Here is a 22,538-nt window from a genome sequence, read left to right as displayed (position 1 = left end):
ATTTATCAGACAGCAGGTGGAGCTGAACTACACGACTGACATCTACACAAGCCTGACAGAATGGTCTTGCAGGTATTCAGCAGTGGGATTATCTTCTGAAATGTGTTTGTCCTTTACATGTCCTCATGATGTTCTCATTGCTAAAATGCAGGTATGTTGTCAGTGCTGCTTTATTCTGTTGTTACCTGCTACATGTTATAATTGTGAACAAAACCAGTAAAGAATGATTCAAGCTCCACAAGTAAGGAAATAATACATGTATGGAGGTCACTTCTCATCAGATTTCCTTAAAATTAATACAGTGCGGTGTTTGATGGACAACAATATCATTGTCATGGATGATCTCGCTGTACCACCTCAGCATGAGCTACATAAGCTGCTTAATGTTTGCCACAGTTAATGTAAAGGGGTCTATCAGCTCATCCCTGTCAGTTCATTAAGTTATATTTCATTTACATTGTAAGCTTTCATGACAAGCTCTGACTCCCTAATACTGTCTAGCTTTAATATAGCTAGATTGTTGTAAAATAATGAAAGCACAGTCATGAACTGTAAAAATATCCTCAGTTGACTACTTTCACAGTTTGATCTGGACATTTTTTAGTCTTTTTAGTCTTATCCTGTGCATTCGTTATTTACAAATTCAGGGAGTCCACCTCTCAGCAGAAAGATCATTTCAGAATGCATTTGATCAGATGTCATTAATTTTTTCAACAAATGTTGTTTCTGCCACTGATTTCTCAAAATTAAATGGCTAAAGAGACAGTGAATTAGAATAAAAACAGCATTCATAATACCAGAATGCTATTGCTTTGTTAAGCTGTGTGGAGGGGAGGGGTTGGGGGCTAAACAAGAGTTTAAAGGTCAGTTGTGGGTAGAAAAACTGGTAGAAATGCATTTAGGTTAATGTAGGTAAGACGTTGATGTTAGGATTGACCTTTTTATTTTAGAATGGACATGAAAAATACATGCAAGTACTGTATAGCATTTTTTTTTAAAGTAGTTATAAAGGGAAGGATTTTTAGCTGTCACAGTGAAAAAGTTTTCCCCTGAAAAAATCTGTTGTTTCAAATACTTTCATAACTGGAAGATGCCCAGTTAATTTTTTGTTGAAACTGTGTTTTATGTGAAACTACACATCTATGAGAAGTTTTGTTTTATCCTCCTTTATCCCACCCTCCCAGCACTTACAGAAGAAGAAGTGTAGTATCTCAGTTGAATCCAAAATAAATTAAATGCAATTATTTAAAAAAACAAAAAGAAAGGAATTAAATTATTGGGAGCTAAATTAGGTTGATGGTGTATTTTCACTTGCCTGGTAGCTTGAACAGTTACGTTAATCTTGAACTTAATCACACCCCTCTTTATAATGCACAACCATATATGGCATACCAGTCTCTCTCTCCCTCTGTTTTTGCAATATAATAAGGCGTGTCACCTCTTCAAATGACACCAAAGCCCAGTCATATTATTGGAGAGGTATGTGAACCTGAATTAACACCTTCTGATGGCAAATACAAAACAGTGGAGCTGTCTTCCAGCTAACATCAGCTGCATGAAAAAGTGAAAACTGAAAACTTTTAGCCAAAATTTAAAAAGTCCTTCATTTCAAACAAAAAACAAAACATGGATAAAATGTGAGGCAGATTGTATGATACATTGTTATGTAGACTGTAGAGCTCCCACATAGAGGGTATGTGTGGGCATACATGAGTTTTTGCATTTATAAGTGGATTACATTTGACATTAAGCCTTATGTCTACTCTGCAACTTTGAAATTACTGTACACATGAATCATAAGAATATTTAAAAGAAGAGTCGGTTTTAATATGGGGAAATATGAGATGAAAGGCACACATTAAAAACATTGTCATTATGCATTAGTTATTTTTTTGGACTGTATATAGCTGAGTGGACAAACCCTCGCCCTAACCTAATTGGATGCTGTCATTTTGAAGTCCAGAATTTACTTTGGCTGTTGGCATTTTGTCCTTTCCAAAATTTTATGACCATATTTGGACAAAAGGAGGGAGCTACAACGTAATTCCTGGAAAACATTTTTAAACATTTAGTTTCTTCTGCAGATTACATCTCAAGAAGAGTGAAATGAAAGTCTTATTTGAGGATTAAAATGTATTTCACGCTTGTCAGTGAAGGTTTCACCTAACCAGTGTAGATTTGTGACATTACATGATGCATGATGCAGGAAGATGAATGAGTTTCATGTCAAATCAACGCTGTGCAGCTGCACATCAAGTCTGGACATCATTTCATGAGAAATATTGGGAGTCATAATGCCAATTATACAATCTACTGTTAAACTAAGTTGTCCAAATAAAAAAGACTGAGTTGTTTGTTTAGTTGTTTACTTTGTTCATGCAGCCATATTATGGACCAGACGCCTGTTTGTTTCAAGGCTTTTCATGTTTTGGAAAAGCATTTTGATTAGTCGTGTTGAACTGAACTATACAATTAAATTTGCCTTCCTTTGCCATCCAAAAATCTGCTGTTTTAAAGTTTACAAGCAGCTGTGCATTTACTGATTCCCACCTACAAGGGCTAATTACCTCCAGCAAGCAGTTTCACCAGCTGGTAAGAGTTTTTCTTTTCTCTACCCACTGAATTATCTGCATCCAAAACCACTCCCTGCAGCTGGGTAGCACATCCTTTTCGCTTAGCAGTGCTAATCGTTACTTTAAAGAGTTACTGTGCTTCAGATGTACAGTACAGTCTAACGTTTGGGCACACTTTCTCATAAGATTTATCCCATTTAACTGGTACTGTATGCTTTATTCACCTTTGAAAAGAAAAACAATCACTCAATCATTAAAATCACATCTGCAGGTCAAAAAGAAAGACCTGCACACAAGTTTTTGTTAAAGTGGAACTGTTATGTGCATTTCAGGCTCATTTATTTTATTTCTGAAACCAGAAGGGCTGGGATTGATCGAGTTATTGTCACAAACTGCTTTATTTACTGCAGACCAACCCTATCTGTAGGCTGTCAGATCAGCCTGTGGGCAAAACGAGTGGATTGAGACTCTTCCGCATTAAGCCCCGCCTCCCGCCACTTCACTACATCGGGAGCGCGCACCGCATCTGCTTTCGCCGTCATTGTAACATCTCATAAACAGAAGAATTAGGCTAATATAAACTCAATAAAAAAAACAAAATACAATGTCTACACATAGCATACAGCCCTACATGTTGGAACCTGAATCAGACCCTGAAAACGAAGTGGAAAACAGCAACCCACAGCAACGAATGCAGCAGGATGTCTCTCTTTGGTAAACTCACCAGCCATCGTTGGAATAACTTTATCCGACATTTTCCACCCACCTGATGTATTTGTACATGCCCTTGTTAACCAGTAGAAGGTAACCAATCACCGAACCTTATCCTCCGGGACGTCACAAGGATTTGGAAGTAGAAAAAACTCTCTAAAACGACGAGTTTTTCGTCGCCATGGAAACTGGGAGAGAGTGCTGGAACTCAAACTCAAACTCAAACATGTGTTTAGGTGATAAAAAAACAGTGTCATTCACATGTCTGATGAGGATTCAACACTGTAACACTGTGGGAAGCTCAGAAAACTCAAAATACCATAATAGCACCCCTTTAAAGTTCAATTAACCATTAATAATTTTGAGGTGATAAAAAAAAAAAAAAAAAAAGAAGCTGCAAGTTTAGGATTAAATAAAGTTGTTCAATCAGATACCAGAACTAGGCGCAGATGGATTAAACCATGACAACATGCTGTAGGTCATTTAGTGCACAACAACATCAGCAAGAGGCTAATCTGACTGTACTGCCATGAACATACACACTTGTGTTTGCATCCCATGTGGATAGTTTTGTATTGTGTTGGTTCATTTGTGACTTTGCAGCATCAATGCTTATATTGGCTGCAGTAGCTGATGTTAATTTAGCAGCTGCGTTTTTCTCACTGTGAATAAGCAAAAGGCCAGAAGCCACATTAAGGCAAGACAGACAGTTGTACGGCAGCATTTGATCCCTTCCTGTTATTTAGATGACACTAATGTTTAATAAAATATATTCTTTCCACCATATTTTATGTCATCGCCCTAACATAAAACTCCCTCATAGCCCTCAAAGGAAAATGAAAAATACTCTTCTCAAAGACTCAAATTTCATGTTGGTTTTTTTGGTGTTATTCCTGACTCTGTTTCCTCTGGATTAATGTCAATATTTAGGAATATGAATGAATCAGAAGCTCATGCTTTGAGACTGCAGAACACCATGAGAGAATTTCTATAGCTCTTTCCACAGGTCCAGATTGACCAGCAGCTGGATAAAAGAAGGCAGAGGTGTAGTTAATTTAGATCTTTAAAGGGGTGCTTTTATGGCATTTGGAGTTTTCTGAGCTTTCTACAGTCTTACAGTGTTGAATCCTCATCAGACATGTGAACGGCACTGTTTTTTTTTATCACCTAAACGCATGTTTGAATTTGAGTTTGAGTTCCAGCACTCTCTCTGTTCGGTTTCCATGGCGACAAAAAACGTGTCGTTTTAGAGAGTTTTATCTACTTGGAAATCCTTGTGACGTCCCGGAGGATAAGGTTCGGTGATTGGTTACCTTCTACTGGTTAACAAGGGCATGTACAAATACATCAAAGATAAAGTTATTTCCAACGATGGCTGGTGAGTTTACCAAAGAGAGACATCCTGCTGCATTCGTTGCTGTGGGTTGCTGTTTTCCACTTTGTTTTCAGGGTCTGATTCAGGTTCCATGGTATTTTGTTTTTTTTTTATTGTGTTCATATTAGCCTAATTCTTCTGTTTATGAGATGTTACAATGACGGTGAAAGCAGGTGCGGTGCACGCTCCCGATGTGGTGCAGTGGCGGGAGGCGGGGCTTAATGCGGAAGAGTCTCAATCCACTCGTTTTGCCCACAGGCTGATCTGACAGCCTACTGAGAGGGTCGGTCTGAAGCAAATAAAGCCATTTGTGACAATAACTCGATCAATCCCAGCCCTTCTGGTCTCAGAAATAAAAATAAATTAGCCTGAAATGCACATAATAGTTCCACTTTAAACAACAAGTCTGATCAACTAACAAAAGCAATGCAAGCCAAAAGGTCCCAGAAGTGCGGGTGTCTGATGTTAACTGGCTGTTTAATAACCCTTTCCTATAAAAGAGAAGTGGATCCATAAACAAATTAAACACCATCAAACTGATTAGATAAAAATGTTCTCTTTCTACATTTCCAAGGTGTAAACTTAATGTGCACTTGTTACAGAAGCAGGAAATATAGAGGGATTAACTCAGTCATCACAGAGGGAATGCTGGAATAAATCACTTTGGCCTTGTAATCACACAGACCGAGACTATGTAAAATGTAAAATTAGATGTAAAGCTCTTTTCGTTGCAAGAAGAGCACAGCTCTGAGTAGGACAGATGTGGTAAACAGCAGCAGAAACCATTAACCCAGTCTATCAACGTGACCTGCAGCAGTCTCCAAAGACAACCTTTGATTTAATTTAAGAAAGAATATGTCCTAAAATGTATAAGTCATCATTTTATTATTTCTTTTTAGGTATGAATTTAAACAGGATTTGCACCCTTGATCCTGCATAATTCTGCATAAACCTAAAAACGCTGCTCTGTTGGTGCTTTTCTGAACATTAAACCTAAGCATAATGAAAAGCCTCTTAAACACCTGGGTTTCTACAACATTTCATTATCCTGATTTCTCCATCGAGGTTAAATATCAGTATAATGCCACTTTGACTAATCTAAATTTCATGATGTGTTTAACATGCCATTACCAGGATTGCACAACTGTCAATGATTTGCAAACTGCAAAAGAAAAATATGCCCAGCATGCAAAGGTAACTCCACAGTCCTTCTGATTTAAGTAAAAATCTGTGCATGCACACGTACTATCCTCTGTTTTTCAAACGTGTGTGTCTTGGACATTGTCAAAGTGTTTTGGAGATTAACGTGCAAGTTCACATTCAGGTGACATTTTTCCATCAGTGATCATGAGTGGTCATGATAATCACTATTGTGTCCATTTGTCCATCACTGTTCTTTTCATCCTCCCAGATCTTTCATTTATTAATCCAGTCAGTCACACCGCTGGAACATTCAAATAGGAATGCTGAGATCTGTAAACAAAGCTGTCTTACAATCACTCATACAGCTCTCATTTATGGGGTAGTTGAGGGGCTTTAAATATTCCTCTTATTCCTCCTTTGTTTTCTGTATTTCTCATATGTGCCATGGGAAACTCTCACACCCAGGTTTTATCTACACTGTTCAGTTTGTCTTTTCAAGCCTTCTATTTCTTCCAGAACAGAGAACATGCAACTCTGCAGGGAAGAGATAAACAGTCCTCTTCATCTTCCACATCCTATGCATCAGAACCCACTCCTTCCATCACAGCAACCATCTATTACACTACATTCGTGGGGTATAAACAAGACAGGTAAAATGAGAGAACAGAGAAGTGAGTCCGTCTAAATGACCAAAGGGGTTGTGATGATTTTGTGGTCATACAACAACTTCTACTTGAGTTTGTGCCAATCAGCTGGGTTTTGATTGACCAAGGAGACTGTGTACTCCTCTGATTTGAATGAGCCGGGATGGGAAGAGTGAAAGGATGATTGAGAGATAAGACAAATAGAAAGGAAGAATGGAAGTAGCATGGTTTTATCTGATAGGAACTCAAAACTCAGAAGAGTGCTGCTTTAGCAGGAATTCCAGCTTTTACTGACACATGAAATTCACATCACCACCTCCTTTCTTGTTCAGACTAACTACTCTCGTATTGTGAATCCATGAATCAGGAATATGCCATTTGTTTAAGAGTCATATAACTATTCACAGTGGAGGTAGATGTAGTCTTGGAAAAACAGGGTTGATATAGTTCCTTGAAGATATGGTCAGCAGGGCATAGAAAAAACTGTTTTGTTTTCTTCTCAAGAGAGCACGATGATTGGATGATAAATAAAAACCATGCTATCAAACCAGCGATCCTAAACAGCAGTGTATAGTAAACCTCAGGAGAGTGTGTCCTCCTCCTCCTCCTCCTCCTCCTCCTGTACTTCGTCTCCAGCTGCAGCTGCCTGGAGGCTCTTCCTCACAGTGAAGGCGCCGCCGTGTGGCGGGTGGCAGAAGTGCGGACGCCGCGGGTGGTTTAAAAGCTCCGGTCGAGGAGACACTGCGCACAACTGAGGAGCTCTGCACCGGGAAAAGTTTACGCCAAACTATCACAGACGAGTTGAAGGAAAGAGAAGCAGCAACAATGGCAACTCAGACCGAGCAGCTACCCCATCTGCACCTGGCAGAACTCACCGCAGCGCAGTTCATCGACATCTGGAAGCATTTTGATCAAGACGGTCAGTGCGCTCATGATCATGTCATTTGGATAAATTAGCGTTTTAATTTATAATGTATATATATATATATATATATATATATATATATATATATATATATATATATATATATATATATATATATATATATATATGTGATGGTTATTTATTATCTTGTTCACTGAATAGTATGGTGAAAACTGCAACAAGAGAAAAGTAATAGCCTATCACTAACTACTATAATGAAATAATAAAAAGGAATACTGCACTAAGATATTAAGACGGAGGAAAAAAATCACATCGCTGTTTATATTTTTATTTTAATTTGAACAAAATGTCTATAAGTTGAATCTTTTACAAGACTCCATGCATGTTAAATGGAAAAAAATTGGCTGCAGAAAATGTAGACGACAGACTGGAAAAAGATGAGGAAAAGGGAGAAGGGACTGGATGAAAAGATGGGGGAGGGAGAGATGAGGATGAAGAGGGGGAGGATGGGAGAAAGATAGGCTGGGATTGAGAGGAGGGGGAAAGGTGAATGTTTCTCCTGGATGTTTATTGGTTAGAGCTTTTGAATCTGAGAGCTTACTGGGAATAAACTGGAGTGGGCATGGTGGATGTGTACGTGTGCACGCGCCAGTCTGTGCATATTGGAACACTATACTGGTGAAAAAAAACATCTCTCAATCATAAAAAGAACAAAAAAAAAAAACAAACAAAAAAAAAAATCAGATTTAATGTTTTTCACAATTTAATATAAATTATTTTTTAGTAGAAAGCTACAAGTATCTTTTGTGCAGGTAAGAAATGTATTGTAAAAATGAATAATCGATACATTTAGCATATAAAAGCAGACATTGGATGTTTGAAAGGATAAATTTTACCAGTATTTCATGTAGCTGAATATCTGCCAGATCATAAGATTAAGAAGTAAAAGAATAATTATCATTCTTTTCTCACATATATTAGCTTTCTTGGTCATCTGTAACTGAATATCTGTAACTTTTGATGTGCTGGTTAAGCAAACAAGCAATAGATGTAGTTCACTCAAAAAGAAAAATAAACATAAGCTTATTAAAGATAATCATTTCAGCTGTCATATCAATAAGTAATTTTAAATCCTTATGGTAACCTTGCTGTCAAATCAGTAGAGTGGATTCAGAATTTTCATCAGAAATCCCAGGAATACGAGGACTATAACATTAAAAGATAAATTCTAATGGGAAGTAAAATAGCTCAAAGCTATTTCTAACTTAAGCTGCTGGGTAAATGTACTAAGTGATTTTCCTGCAACAGTCTACAGTTTCTGATGACAGATTTTCTCACTTTCTCCTGGTTTTGTTGGATTTCCTCATTTTAATTTAAAGCTATTGTTTTAGTATTTGCTTCATGTTATGTGTTTTTTTGTTTTTTTTTTTCAAAAAAGCTTTATCTCTTGTGTTGTTTAGTTTAGCTTTTATTTAATATTTGATGGTTCAGTTACTGATAACCACCTATCCGCTCTGCAACAGTCAGTATCTTCCTTAACATAAACACTATCTAGTTTGTTTTTGTCATTTTCAGGTTGTTGTTGTTATTTACTCCTTGTTAGTCCAGTTCTGCTGTTAATTTGCTCCATGGTTTTGGATTTCTCTGCTACAAGTGCATATTTGGTTTTATTGTGTGAGTTCAACAAATATTTATTTTTGTTCTTTATCAATCCTTCTGAGTTTAAATCTACACTTTGGTTGTCTACCACAACTTGAACATCATGTTCAGTCACTGTTTGTAGAATCATTTGCTCACTGACTTCAGCAGCCAAACTGCAGAATGGTGTAATCATTACTCTTAACATGATCCACTCCAGCTTTGTTCATGTTGCAACTTCAGTAAGGATTATTTTCTGGTTCCATTCATAGTAAACCCTGACCCATTTTGTTAAACCCCTTTTAAACCTCCGCCAATAAACTCAACTGCCTTTTGTTCCAATCATTAAGTAATACAGTCTGATAGCAGTATTAACGGTGCTAATGTGGCTGCTAATAAGACTGCAAAATGGATTTCAAATGAATGTCTTTGTTTACAATCTAAACTTCACACTGAGACACTGTCATGTTATTCTTCTTTGTCCTGTTTCTGTGACTGCATCACATCAGTCTTCTTAATGGAAGAGACAGTTTTCTTTGCATATGCACAGACTAAAAAATCCTAAATAAATCAGATACAGGTCTACATGTACAAAGACATGGGAGTACTGGGGAAAGAGGTGTTTGATCTGATTTCTCAGAAAAAGATAACTGTCATTGCCTGACAAATCATGGCAGATGATGTTGTCTACATCATCACTTGAATAATCTGGTAAAACACTCGGATAATGATTGGCTTGGCTGTCCAATACTATGCTGGAGCATGGAGGAGCAGGACAGGGGAAGACTGAAGTTCTGTAGCGTAATTATATCGCACAGACTGCATTTGATAAATGCTATATGGAGTGTGAAGCAAGTCTTGTGTGAAGCAGCTTGAGTTGACTCCCTTGTAGTTTCTCTTCTGCAGTTACTGCACAAATTCAGCAAGAAGCTTCAGAAATCCTAAAACAGGACCTCCTACATGACTGTGTTGCAAGCAGGGATGCACTTTGGGTCTGGAAGAGTTGTCAAGCCTTTACAGATCTATGTAAAGCATAAAGTTGAGTCTGCGCAGCGTCTATGTACGGTAACACCTGTGAAATGTGCTCTTGCTCTCTATAGTAGGGTTACAGTGTTGTGTTGCAGTTTCTCTCTCTGTGTTTACTGCACAAACTCTGCAAGGAGCTCCAGAAATCTGGAAACACAGAGCACTTCCATATAACAAGCAGGCATGCACATCAAGTCTTGAAGAGGTGCACGTCGGGCTTTCTAGGAGCGTAGGACGGTGATGCCTTAATAGATCTCACATAGACCCACTTGAGAATAAATCCAGTGTAACTTATCGGAATATATCCAGTACACTTCTGGAGTCTGTTGTGGAGACTCAGATTACATTTTTTTTAAAGCAAGAAAAACTTTATTGATGTAATTCAGCAGTGACAGACCAGAGTGTACTTTCTCTTTGCTGTAGTGATAAAGACATGCCATATTTGTCAAGGGCCAAAAGGCCAAGAGACCGTTATGGACTCAGGAGCGAACTAGACAATGTAGGAGTTCAATTCAAAAAGCTTTAATTTAACAGAGAAATATGAGCCAGATGGGGGGTACATTTATATTATCAAAATCAAACTTTATTTCTTGAGCACTTTTCATGCCTCAGGCAACACAAAGTGCTTTACAGTATAAAATCAAGTCATAAGGATTAAAACACACAGTGGATAAAAAGGCATTTAAAAATAATAGACACAAGCTCTTTCCACACACTCACACACACACACACAAGGACATAGAGCAAAGAACCCACCCACATTCCCCAAAAACATCATTCCCTGAATACTGTCTCTTTAACTGAATTCTGGTTAATAAAACAACTAAAAACATTAAGTAAGTGATAAAAATTCTGACTTGGTGCTGATGTGAGGAAACAATACCTAGGGATCCATCCACACCAGGAGCCAGTCCCCCGCATGCTCATAGGGGCCGCTGCCACAGCAACCGCACAACTCCCAGGCAGCAAAGGGGCCACCCCGCAGCCGTGAAGCTGCAGTGCTGGACCCCGCACCACCCAAACAGCAGCGGTCATCATGACAACAGCCCCCAGACCAAACAGGCAGGGCCCCCAGCGTGCTGGATCCCCATAAGGAAAACACTGGAGTTAAAACCAGAAGATGAATAACCTTAAGAAGCAGTAAGAAATAAGAGCAACAATAAAAGAAAATATACATATATACATAGAAGGACTTCACAATAATGTATTAAAAACAAGAAATCTAATAAAACAATTTAAAAATAAATAAATAAATAAATTAATAAATGAAGTAAATTAAGATAAGTAAATAAAGTAAAATAAAATGTAGTTAAATGCTAAGCTAAAATTTAGCTTAGTACATTTATACATTGTATAAATGAACTAATGAATTTTCTTTTCTAACCACTAAAGACTCACCCCATAAAAATGTAAGAAAAGTAAAATTCTTTATTTGTGTTTTAACTAAATATGGTTTTAAAAATGAACATTTTTAGGAATATTTGCCATTATTACCATATGATATGTCAAAATTACTAGTGTTGTCTTCTGCTTTCTGGTGTCCATTAGGAGGTAGGAGACTTGTTTTGTTTCACAGATTTTTAGCAAAGTTTTCACTATGAGTCATCCAAAATACCTCAGAAACTGCATATATGCCATGCTGGGCTCTTATTCAATTGAAAAGAGTTCAAATCTTTCTTCATACCCCACCTTTCCACCCTATCATATACACACAAACACACATACAAACTCATATAGGGATGAGAAAATATACAGTAATTGTTTTTACTGATTTTATTGCTTTATTGTATAGTTGTTTTTATTGTTCAGCACTTTGGGCATCTGGGGTTGTAGTAAATGTGGTCAAGACAGAGCAGGCCAGAAGCAGATAGATGTAGGATGCTTACACAAGGGAGAGAACGCATTACGCTGATAACCAATTTTACCCCCTTTGTAGCAGGCTTTAGGAGGTTCGACCAGTGGCCTTTCTGAAGTTTACATGTTTTGCCCATATAGGCGGGGCTTCTCTCTGGGTACTCCATCTTCTTCTCACCTTCCAAAGACATGCATGTTAGGTTAACTCAGTGTTTCTCAATTCCAGTCTTCAGGTGCCCTGCCCTGCCTGTTTTATAGGTAACCCTACTTTAACACAGCTGAATAAAGTAAAGGGCTTGGTAACAGGCTGCAAAGAACTTGTTGAGGAAGTTTAATAATCTGACTCAGGTGCTTTGGAGCAGGGTCGTGTCTAAAACATGCAAGGCAGGGGGGGCTGAGGACTAGAAATGAAAAACACTGTGTTAACTGATCACTTTTAATTGTCTCTAGGAATGAATGTGAGCATGGATGGTTACTTGTTTCTCTGTGTGATGGACATCCGACCCGCACTGCGTGCTTTTATGCCTGCTAAATACTAGGCTAGTCTATCACCTGAATTCAAATAAGCGGAAGGATCAATGTAGCAGGCTTTAGCTACATTCTGAAAACAAATAGACAAAACATTAATTAGCAACAATAAAGATTTTGCTTTAAGTTTAATTTATATATCAACTCATGACAGCCAGATTTTGATTTGTGAGTTAAATATGCCATGTACATATTTTTTGTTTTTCCTTATTTTTTCTTGTTTTAAATAAATTATGGCTGATTCAAAAACTGTCTTTTTAATATCATTACTAATGCAAAATGGTACAAATTACTTTGTTGCTGCATAGTACTTTGACTATTTTTCAATCTTCAAGCCCTCTGGTGATTGGAAGATATGAATAATGAAAACAAAGTGAAGCTAAGTGAAGTTGAATTTCAGGCTCTATTAAAGTTGTGCCGCCTTTAGCATGTCGCCTCTGTTTGCCTTGTTTGTGCACTGCGACCTCTCTGTTCCTACACTGATTTGTTTATGCCTGAAACAACATCTTAAATACAGATGTGTGCACCAATCAAATACAGTGTGCAAATGAAGCTGGGTAGGAAGATGGGGAAAAAACTTAAAGTTAAAAATAGGTGAAAGAGATGACAGGTAAAGCAATTAGGAGATGAAGGCAGTGAGATGAATATGAGCATTTTATTTTATTCATTATACCACTTCTTAGTCTTTGTTTGGACCAATGATAGTTGGGACTCAGTCTTGTCATATTCAAGAGAAGACTTAATGTCTTTTATACTCTGCAACTTACACAGAAAAGCAGTGAACTAAATTATTTTATTAAATCATGCCCAGTCACATGAGTATTGTAAGTGCAGATGGAGGGACAGAATGCCCCAATAAACATCAATCTGATTGCCCACTTTCACTCTCGCAGGCAAGAAGACGCTCATTATTCTGCTTACACTCCAGTGAAACTACTTTTGTGGTGTGTGTTTTTTCCCTGCTTCAGCACACATTCACTCCTTTTTAGTATTGGACTGTGATAGATATCTCTCATCAAGGGTAGTTTTCAAGTATGACTGTTTTTCTATGCGAAATCTTTATTTAAACGAAGCAAGCTATCAATAAATGTTAGAGTTGGGTTATGCAACATATGACAGTTTTCTCTCTCTGTTGCAGCGCTCAAAGATTCACTTAAGGCAAGACTTGTTCACTGAATAAGACCATAACAGACCAAATGTCAAAAACGGTTAAACTGATTTAAGCACAGTTTTAATTACATATATAGCCTACATTATAAACTGATTATTTGGGTTTAATCACAGAAGGCATGAGGCTGGACTACTTGATCAAGGTTTGGCCTCAGTGACCAAATAATCTTTCTTCCACATCTTAGCATTTAATCAAACTTTTAAGTAGTCAACAAAGCTGGAAGCCACTTAAAAGCTCCACTAGATAATTTGTGCCAAACTAATTTTGCCCCTCTGCTGCACCACAGGAAATGGTTACATTGAAGGGAAGGAGCTGGAGAATTTTTTCACAGAGCTGGAAACTGCAAGACGAGGAGCAGGAGTGGTGAGTTTGTGTTCATATCCCACAGTACGAGATGCCATATACTTTTCTGCTGTAGGATCCACCATTTGTTCAATTTACCACCTTTAGTCAATCGTTTTATAAGAAAGAAAAAAGTCAAATAATCGAGCTGCAGACGGCAGCAGATAATGTACGCATGATGCGTAAGTGAGACAGGGCTTGAGAAGTAAAAAGAAAGTGGCTTCCAACAGTATGTTGTCTGTGTGCAGAAACAATGCTATTTGCAGAACAGAAACATTACAATTCCCAAAATGGATGCATGGATACTCTATGGTTTCATTAATCTTCTGCCAGACCATCACTGTGTTTCCTTAGTTTTGTCTTTTAAGTACTTTGCTTCGATCATTTCATCATTTTTTACCTGCACCCATCTGCCTTCTACCTTCATGTCCTGCATTTGTGTCCTTGTATTCTCGCACAGGTTCAGCAACAATATGTGTCCAAAAAATTAGGTCAGCTGAACACCCGAATATACTGAATGACCAGGTTATTCCATTAATGGAGTTTATCTTCCCTGATGGCACAGGCATATTCCAAGATGAAAATGCCAGGATTCATCAGGCTTAAATTATTCAGGGTTCAGGGAGCATGCAGCATCATTTTCACACATGGGTTAGCCAGCACAGAGTCCAGACCTGAACGTCATTGAAAATGTTTGGGTTGTGCAGGAGAAGGCTTTTCACAGTGGTCAGAGTCTTCCCATCATCAGTACAAGTTCTTGATGAAAAAAAACAATGCTACATGGAAATAAATCTTGTGATGCTGCAGAAGCTTTTTGATGATTGATATATGCCATTTGGTCCAGTGTTATCAGTTTCAGCTCCAGACTAAGTTGGCTGTGGAAGGTACTGCATTGCCCTTATAGTTTTTAGCATAAAGAATCAGCTGGATTTGCATGCATTACATGCATATATAAATGTTTTATGTGTAGCTTTAGTAGATAGGTGTTATGACACAGGATAAGAGCTTTTTAGAAATAAATGGATTCATAAGACTTTTTTTTTTTACTTTAAAACTTGCTGGACTCAGTTCACTGTTTTACAGGACGGGGCAATCTGTTTTGCAGGATAATGCTCTGATCTTGACAACAGCTTGTAATCCCATTTGGGATTTTGAATCATTTTCATTCATTTGTTTAAGCAATTACTGCTTTGTCATCTCCGTTTCAGATTATGACTTTGAGCTTGTTTGCCAAACAAACTGGAATGAGCTGTTCTGCTGGTTTCACATACACCACCGCAATAACATACACAGAAAACCCCTGTAGTATTGAATAATACACAATTTAGCTTATTATATAAGTTTATTCTGTTATTAATCATTGTAACAGTTATTATTGTGAGCTAACATTTAAAATAGTTTTCTGATAAAAGTTGATATTAGCTAATAGTATAGAAATTTAAAAATTTGTGGAAAGTGTTGGCCTATAGGAAATACATACTATAGTTTTTCATAATAAAATTATAAACAGTAAAAAAAATTAGAAAAAATAATTTAATGGTGTTATAAAATGTTCAGACTTAGCTAATGTTATTAGTTTGAAATGATAGGTGAAATACCTCCTGATCAGAGGTGTATAATCCAGGTGCCACAAAGTAAAAGTCCTACAATGTTTTTGGATCTGCATGTGCCTTTAGTCTGATGTGCCTTTTAGATGTTTTCACTAACCTTGAAGTGGAGCTGAGCTAAGTAAATTCAGCTGGTTTAGTGAGTGGATGAACAGCCGCTGGACAGGACTTCTACTTTGTTGTACCTGGATTATACACCTCTGTTCATGATAAGCTAAAAGATCACTTATTAGATTTACAAGACTTGAAATTGTCTGCTTAGTTTATAGATAGCAATGCACGGTAAATATAAATAAGCTGTTGGAGTTGTTGGTATAATACTGATAATTTAGCTTAATGAATAACTGTCTAATGACGCAAAAATAAAACACATGAGTGCTAAACATAACAATAGTTCATAGTTTAGTATAAACTATGTGAGTAATTTCAGTTTTTCTATTTCCTTTTGGTAAATTGAATGTCACTACTGAGTGCCAAAAATCTAAATTTAGCTCATGTCCAGGTTTAAATTAGTTTAGTAATATTTAGATAATAGAGGTGGTGTAGACAGGCTTAATGAGATGACCAGATGGGCTGGGTATGTCAGATGCAAAACAAAGGGACCAATTCTATAGATATTTTTCTTATTTATTGCATAAGCCTTTTCCACCAATTATTAGACATGTACTGTCAACATCTAAAAAAGAAAGAAAATAAATATTATTATTTTTACTAAAAAAAATTTCATGATTTACAGCTTCCAGGAACAGGAAGTCATGAACAGGAAACATAAATGAGGATTTGAAAGCTGGGTTGTTCCTGCAAATTAAAACTAGGCTATATTCTTAATCTTAAACATATGGGCCATAGTATTAATATGTTTTTCTGTATGTGATTTGATTTTGCAGGATCCCTCGCATGCTACATTCAAAGAAAAGATGAAGGAATTCATGGCCAACTTTGACAAGAATTCTGATGGCAGAATTGAGATGTCTGAGGTAAAAGAAATTATTTATCAAAAAAGATATCTATCAGAGTTTGTTCATTTGTTGTTTGTTTGTGTTTTCTCAAATAATCTAGCTAGTAAAGTTAAAATTTATCCAAATCTACCTGCAAAAGTAAAGCCTAGATTTAGTATTTTTCCTGGTTATTTTAATTTAAATTGTAAACCATTGTGTATAATTATGAATTTTCATTCTTTTTTATATAGTTGGCCCAAATTCTGCCCACAGAAGAAAATTTCCTGCTCTGTTTTAGAGAATTTGTTGGATCCAGCTCTGAATTCATGGATGTAAGTTTAAATAAATCCACATCTGTGTCCCTGTCTTATTTGTTGACATGCATCAAGTGCTCTTATATAAGGTTTTACATTACATCTGCTCAGTCAAGTTTTCATGCACATCAGAAGCTCTTCAGTTTAATGACTGTAACAAATTTGCCTTGTTCCTTCTATGTCTGTGTTTGACTCCTTTTTATTTTTTAAATTTTTTTCTTTTTTGAGGATGGTTGCTCACTATCTAACTGATAACCTTACTCAGCTGTGATAATTCCTCAGAAATGCCTTAAGCCTCCGTGCCTTTGCAGTCTGTCCTGTGGGACATATGTTCAGCTGTCAAACAGTTTCTTTGGTTTCCTTGCCAAATTGCGATGTCTGTCTGTTTCATGCTGTCACAGTCCAGTAAGGATGCAAGTTGTTCATTAAGTCTTTTCTTGTCTATGGAGATTAAACACTCACAAACTTTCTGATAGTGGGATTAAGGGCAAAATTATACTATTGCCAATATTAATATGAAAATATTAAAAGCCTGAAATCAAAGCTCATAGTAATGATGGGTAATAATTTTAAAGGACTAACATACTAAAGCTAATGCTAAACACATATCAAACAACTCTAAGTCAGGGTTGTATTTAAATGTCATACTGAATCTATTATTTAAAATAAACTAAACATACTGCAGTATTAAAATGTTACTAATTATAAAACCTCTTCATATATAAGTCAGTTCTTTTTAACTTTTTTGGTGACACACTGTAGGTTGCCATAATTTGAGAGATAATAGGAAGGCAACACGTGATCTGCTATGTGAAAATGCAACGCTCACATGCTCACAGTTGACTTACTACATTTAAGGCAGGTTTTGTGGTGTGATGTTCAGGCTCTTTGGTGTGTTAAAGCTATTCTCAGACAGCCATACATAATGGATAGACCCCAGCTTTCTGTGGGGGGAAAAGCCAGCAAGTGCTGGAGGAGTTTGGGTATCCATCTTTGATAAGGGGTTTGACAAATTCTATATTTACACAAAGTCAGATTAACATTCTTCTTTGTACTTTTCTCAAATGTGTTGGTGTGCGTGTCTGTCTTTTGTTTTTAATGTTGACAACATAAATCTTCTCCTGCAGGCCTGGCGGAGGTATGACACTGACCGCAGTGGTTACATTGAGTCGAATGAGCTTAAGGTAGGACACCAAACTCTTATTATATAATCACTTTGTGAGGCTGCAAGGTTTTGGGAGCTTCCCCTTCACATTAGACAAGCCTCCTCCCTGTCCATTTTTAAAACTCATCTTAAAACCCATTTTTATTCCTTGGCCTTTAACCCAACGTAAGACAGTTTCTGGTCAGTGTGCTTGAGTTTATTTTTATTATTGGTTTTTACTTATTATTTATTTAGTTTGGTTTTTTGTTTTAATTCCATATTCCTTGTATGACCTCTTGTTTTATTGTGTTATTTATTTGCATTTGAACTGTTTTATTCTACTTTTATTTTGGCCAGTTGTGTACAACACTTTGTTTCAACTCTGGTTGTTTTAAAGGGCTTTAAAAATAAAGTTGAGTTGAGTTGTGAAATTTGTTGATGCATTGTGACATCAAGACCAAAAGCAGTCATATTCTTTTCTCTTCTATTTACTATTTTATTTCACCTTTATTTATGCAGGTAAATCTCACTGAGACACAAGGTCTCATTTTCAAGGGCAACCTAATGTAATTAATGATAATTTGTTTATGCTGTACATAGAGCTCAACACAAATATAAACATTTGTAAAAGCACTAAATTAATTTGAAAACAAAATGGTGAAGTGGTTATAAAAAATCTAATTGAGATTGAAAGCTTTTGTTGTAATTGCTTTTAATATTTCTATTAATTCAACCATTCAAAAAATGTACTTTCAAACTCCTTTCTTGTCCTCAAGCAAAATGCACAGTACCTTTTTTAAAACATCAACTCCAATGTCCCACCTCCCTAACCCTAACATGCAACACAAATGCATGAAATTGTCTAATTGCTGACTGGGACAGTCTTTTTTTTCTCTTCAGGGCTTCCTGTCAGACCTGCTGAAGAAGGCTAAAAGAAACTATGATGACAAGAAGCTCAATGAGTACACACAGACAATTGTGAGTGTTTGTTGCTGCTCTTCTGATCTCCCCCTTTTTTGTGTGTGTGTCATATCCTCATTTTTTTCTGGGACTATCCTCCATTCTTGCTGCTGTGGCATGTAAATTCCCCCATTGAGAGATCAAATTAATGTTATGACATTCAGATTTCCAACATTATTGGCCATCGTCATAGAGCTGTGGTTGCTCTATGATGAAGGGCAGATTGACAGAAGATTTCAAACCCGGAGTCATAAAACATCTTCAATACTTTGGTTGAAACTTTAACTTTAGCCTTAGCTGAATTAATTAAATTCAAGCACATTTATTTTTTACATGACTTAAAGATTTGAACATTCAAATCTCCCCAACAAAAATGCTTCTATGGTGCTGCGATGAAAATAAATCACTTAACTGCTGCAGACTGCACAATTTCACAATATCTGAAGATTTGAATATTAATAACTTCCACTTCACCGGTCGTGCTGAGTCTTTACTTTTCTTTCCACCAGGTTGAGTGGACCATCTGTACTTTCTTGACTCATGTCATTTAATCTCACATGAATGGATCCATTTAACATGTGATGCATGTGTATGAACAGATCATTGCAGCATTTCTCCTGAACTTTTCTGATAAATTCCTTTTTAATTTTATTGTCTGTGCAGCTAAATATGTTTGACCTTAATGGTGACGGTAAACTGGGCCTCTCTGAGATGGCAAGGTGAAAAAAAATCTTCATTTTTAAATAAATCTGTTGAGAAGCTCTATTGTTAGACTTTTATTAAAAGATGCTACTGACATACAAACTGACGTGCTTCTGTATTTTGTTCCAGGCTTTTGCCAGTTCAGGAGAATTTCCTGCTAAAATTTCAGGTAAGATTATTCTATCATCTAAATAATCTGATTAGCTTCTGTATTAAATCTTCTACTTCCATGTCAAGTCTGTGCCAAAGTAGCAACATCCCTTAAGTTCTTGTGCTTCTAGATAAGCCTTATGTTAGCACTCTCACAACACAGCCCTAATACCATGATAAAGGGGGCTTCAGTATACCTCTACATGTAATTTATCAACAAAGCCATGGTGATTAGTCTGTCAATTTCACAGATAAATTATAGTCAAGACAGCTATATGAACTATGTGGTGATTTATCTATTTATTTATTTATTATTGATTTTAAAAAGCAAACAAAATAATAGTTTATAGTTCTTCTTCTTCATCTTATTATCCATATACAGTAATTACATGTAGGAGGAGTAGTAGTGGTAGTAGTAGAAAGAAGTTAGATCACATACTACTACTACACTACTACTATGTCTCTCTGAGGATAAATAAAGTACTTTTCATTTAAAAGGAATTCAAATCGGATTAAATCTATTGAAAGCCCTTTCCAACCAAACAATGACAACAAAACTGTTTACTGAGCCACATATAATATCTTGCAGTTGTTTACAATAAGCTGTAATGGACTGGTGACCTGTCCAGAATGAACTCTCTCTCGCCTGCTAATTATTTGGATAGGCCCCAACTTCCCCACGAGCCTAACTAAGCTAAGCGATATAGAAAGTGGATGGATGGATTTAAAATGAAAGAATTCAGTCATCATGTTTTTCTTTTTCCAATGACTTTACATTGAAATGCCCATTTAATTTTAATATTTTATTACTGTAGGTTGTTTGGTTGCCTACATACAAACGCTTCTAGCTAATATGGATTATTGTTTACATCAGTATTGCATGAATCAATATTACAAGGCAATAAAGCAATAAAATCAGTAAAAATAATTTATTATCAATATAAAATTTAATATCTGAGAATTGGACAAAAAATAAAGAGAAAACACAAGAAGTCATTTGCAAAGGAAGACACATCTTGTATGTCAGTTGTATTTTAACTTTTCATTTTTTTAATGGATTAACATCTTAAGCACAGTGAACAGCATAGTTATTTTATTTAACTACACATGTATGTTGAAACTGACATACATGGACATGTATGCTTTCATTTGGACATGGCTGGCTTGTGAGATCAGATCAACAATTCCTCTGGACAGAGGATTAGTCTGATGTGGATTAACTCAACTCTAGTCCCAGTTATTATAATCTGCATGGATTAATATCAGTTGTGAATCTGGGGCTTTTATCACTTTCTAGAAATATCTGCTAGTTTCTAATAATTTCTACTGCTATCTCTCTATCTCTCTCTCTCTCTCTCTTGTTCTCTCTCCTCCACTCAGGGTATTAGACTCACCGTTAAAGAATTTGATTCCCTCTTCACGTTCTATGATCAGGTGAAAAAACTTGTGTTTATCTGTTTTTGCTCTCATATTATGTGTCTGTAAAATATCTTATGTATAGTGGGAGGTACCAAGACAATAGTATGCAGCCATGCTACAGTTTTTATGGTGTTAACATTCTTAAAGAAGACCCTCAATATAGCCTGTATTATTGATTACCTCCCCCAAGGACATTATGTTTTTTACCTGCATTTATTAGTTTGTCTGTTTGTTTGTGTTCAAGATAACTCAAAGTTATGGACAGGTTTCATTAAATTTTCAGGAGTTGTTGGAAATGTGAAAAGGAAGGTTTGCGATTTCCGAGTGCTTTTCTAGTTTGTTGAATTTGTTGTTTTAATAGAAGTAAATTAAAGTGTGTAGGATGACGTACAACCACGTTCATTTAATAATATAATAATCAGACTTTTGTCATTACTAGGTTAAAGTAATCTGTCCAATGGACTAATGGGTATAAAGTTTACATTCTATACCTGCTAAGAATGGATCTGAATGCTAATGCTAATGATGCTAAAAATGAAAGCATATTTATATCCTGTCGTTAGTATTTTTATATAACTCCAACCTCGTGACGTCTCTGTCATTAGGATGGTAATGGCTACATTGATGAGCAGGAGCTGGATGCTTTGCTGAAGGACCTCTGTGACAAGAACAAAATGGTAATGAATAGTTTGCCTATTGATTGATCAGTTTGGATTACTTCTGTTTTTTCCAAATATAGTAGTTTGATGGAGTTGCTGTTTTAAAAGCTTTTTCAGTGTGCCCATGCAGTGACTGTGTGTCCGTGTCATTTCTGGCAGGATGTGGACTCAACCGGACTGGGGGGTTACAAGAAGAGCATCATGGCTCTGTCTGATGGAGGGAAACTGTACCGCACTGAGATGGAGATCGTTCTCTGCCGGGATTCAACACTGTGACCTTCCTGCTTGGAATCCTGCCAACCTCCTGCATTGTTTCCTCCTTCCTACCTCCTGATATAGCCTGGTGCATGTGTGACCCTTAACCTAGCTACACTTAGATTAACGACAAATGAGCTCCTGAAACAATAGTCAACTGCTGTTATGAAACTTTACCCTTATGAGTCCCCCCCTCCCCTTTTTTTTTTTTTAACATGCAGTCATGTTGTTATACTACTCTTTTAATGCCATCAGGAATATATTGTGTATTTATTTATTTATTTGTTTGTTTGTTTATTTGACTTGCTATACATTTGTATTTTTAAATATTCCTCTCCTACTGTGTTTAAGTTTGATTCTCCTGCTATGTATCTCTTCATTTTTTTCATTGCAGTTTAATTTATCATGAACTTGTTTTATTTGATGAGGCTTGTACTGTTCCATTAAAAATATTAATGAGAGAATGAATAAATATGACATGAAAGTTCTTGTTGCAATT

At 36.5% G+C, this 22,538-nt stretch overlaps 1 protein-coding gene across 1 annotated transcript; it reads left to right on the top strand.

Annotated features, from left to right (window-relative positions):
• Positions 1–7,256: 7,256 nt before the first annotated feature.
• Positions 7,257–22,060, top strand: LOC306762893 (calretinin-like; the record flags this gene model as incomplete). Its single annotated transcript, XM_079249535.1, has 11 exons — positions 7,257–7,365; positions 13,836–13,912; positions 16,386–16,475; positions 16,688–16,768; positions 17,878–17,934; positions 18,795–18,872; positions 19,518–19,573; positions 19,686–19,725; positions 21,087–21,140; positions 21,731–21,802; positions 21,944–22,060. Exons 1-11 carry the CDS (start codon positions 7,272–7,274, stop codon positions 22,058–22,060), a joined length of 816 nt encoding a protein of 271 aa, XP_079105661.1. The 5' UTR covers positions 7,257–7,271.
• Between the last annotated feature and the right edge of the window lie 478 nt (positions 22,061–22,538).

This window comes from Telmatherina bonti, assembly GCF_933228915.1.
Source record: "Telmatherina bonti genome assembly, chromosome: 1".
In the NCBI taxonomy this organism is placed as follows: Eukaryota; Metazoa; Chordata; class Actinopteri; order Atheriniformes; family Telmatherinidae; genus Telmatherina; species Telmatherina bonti.
This window is presented reverse-complemented; position numbering and strand designations above follow the sequence as displayed.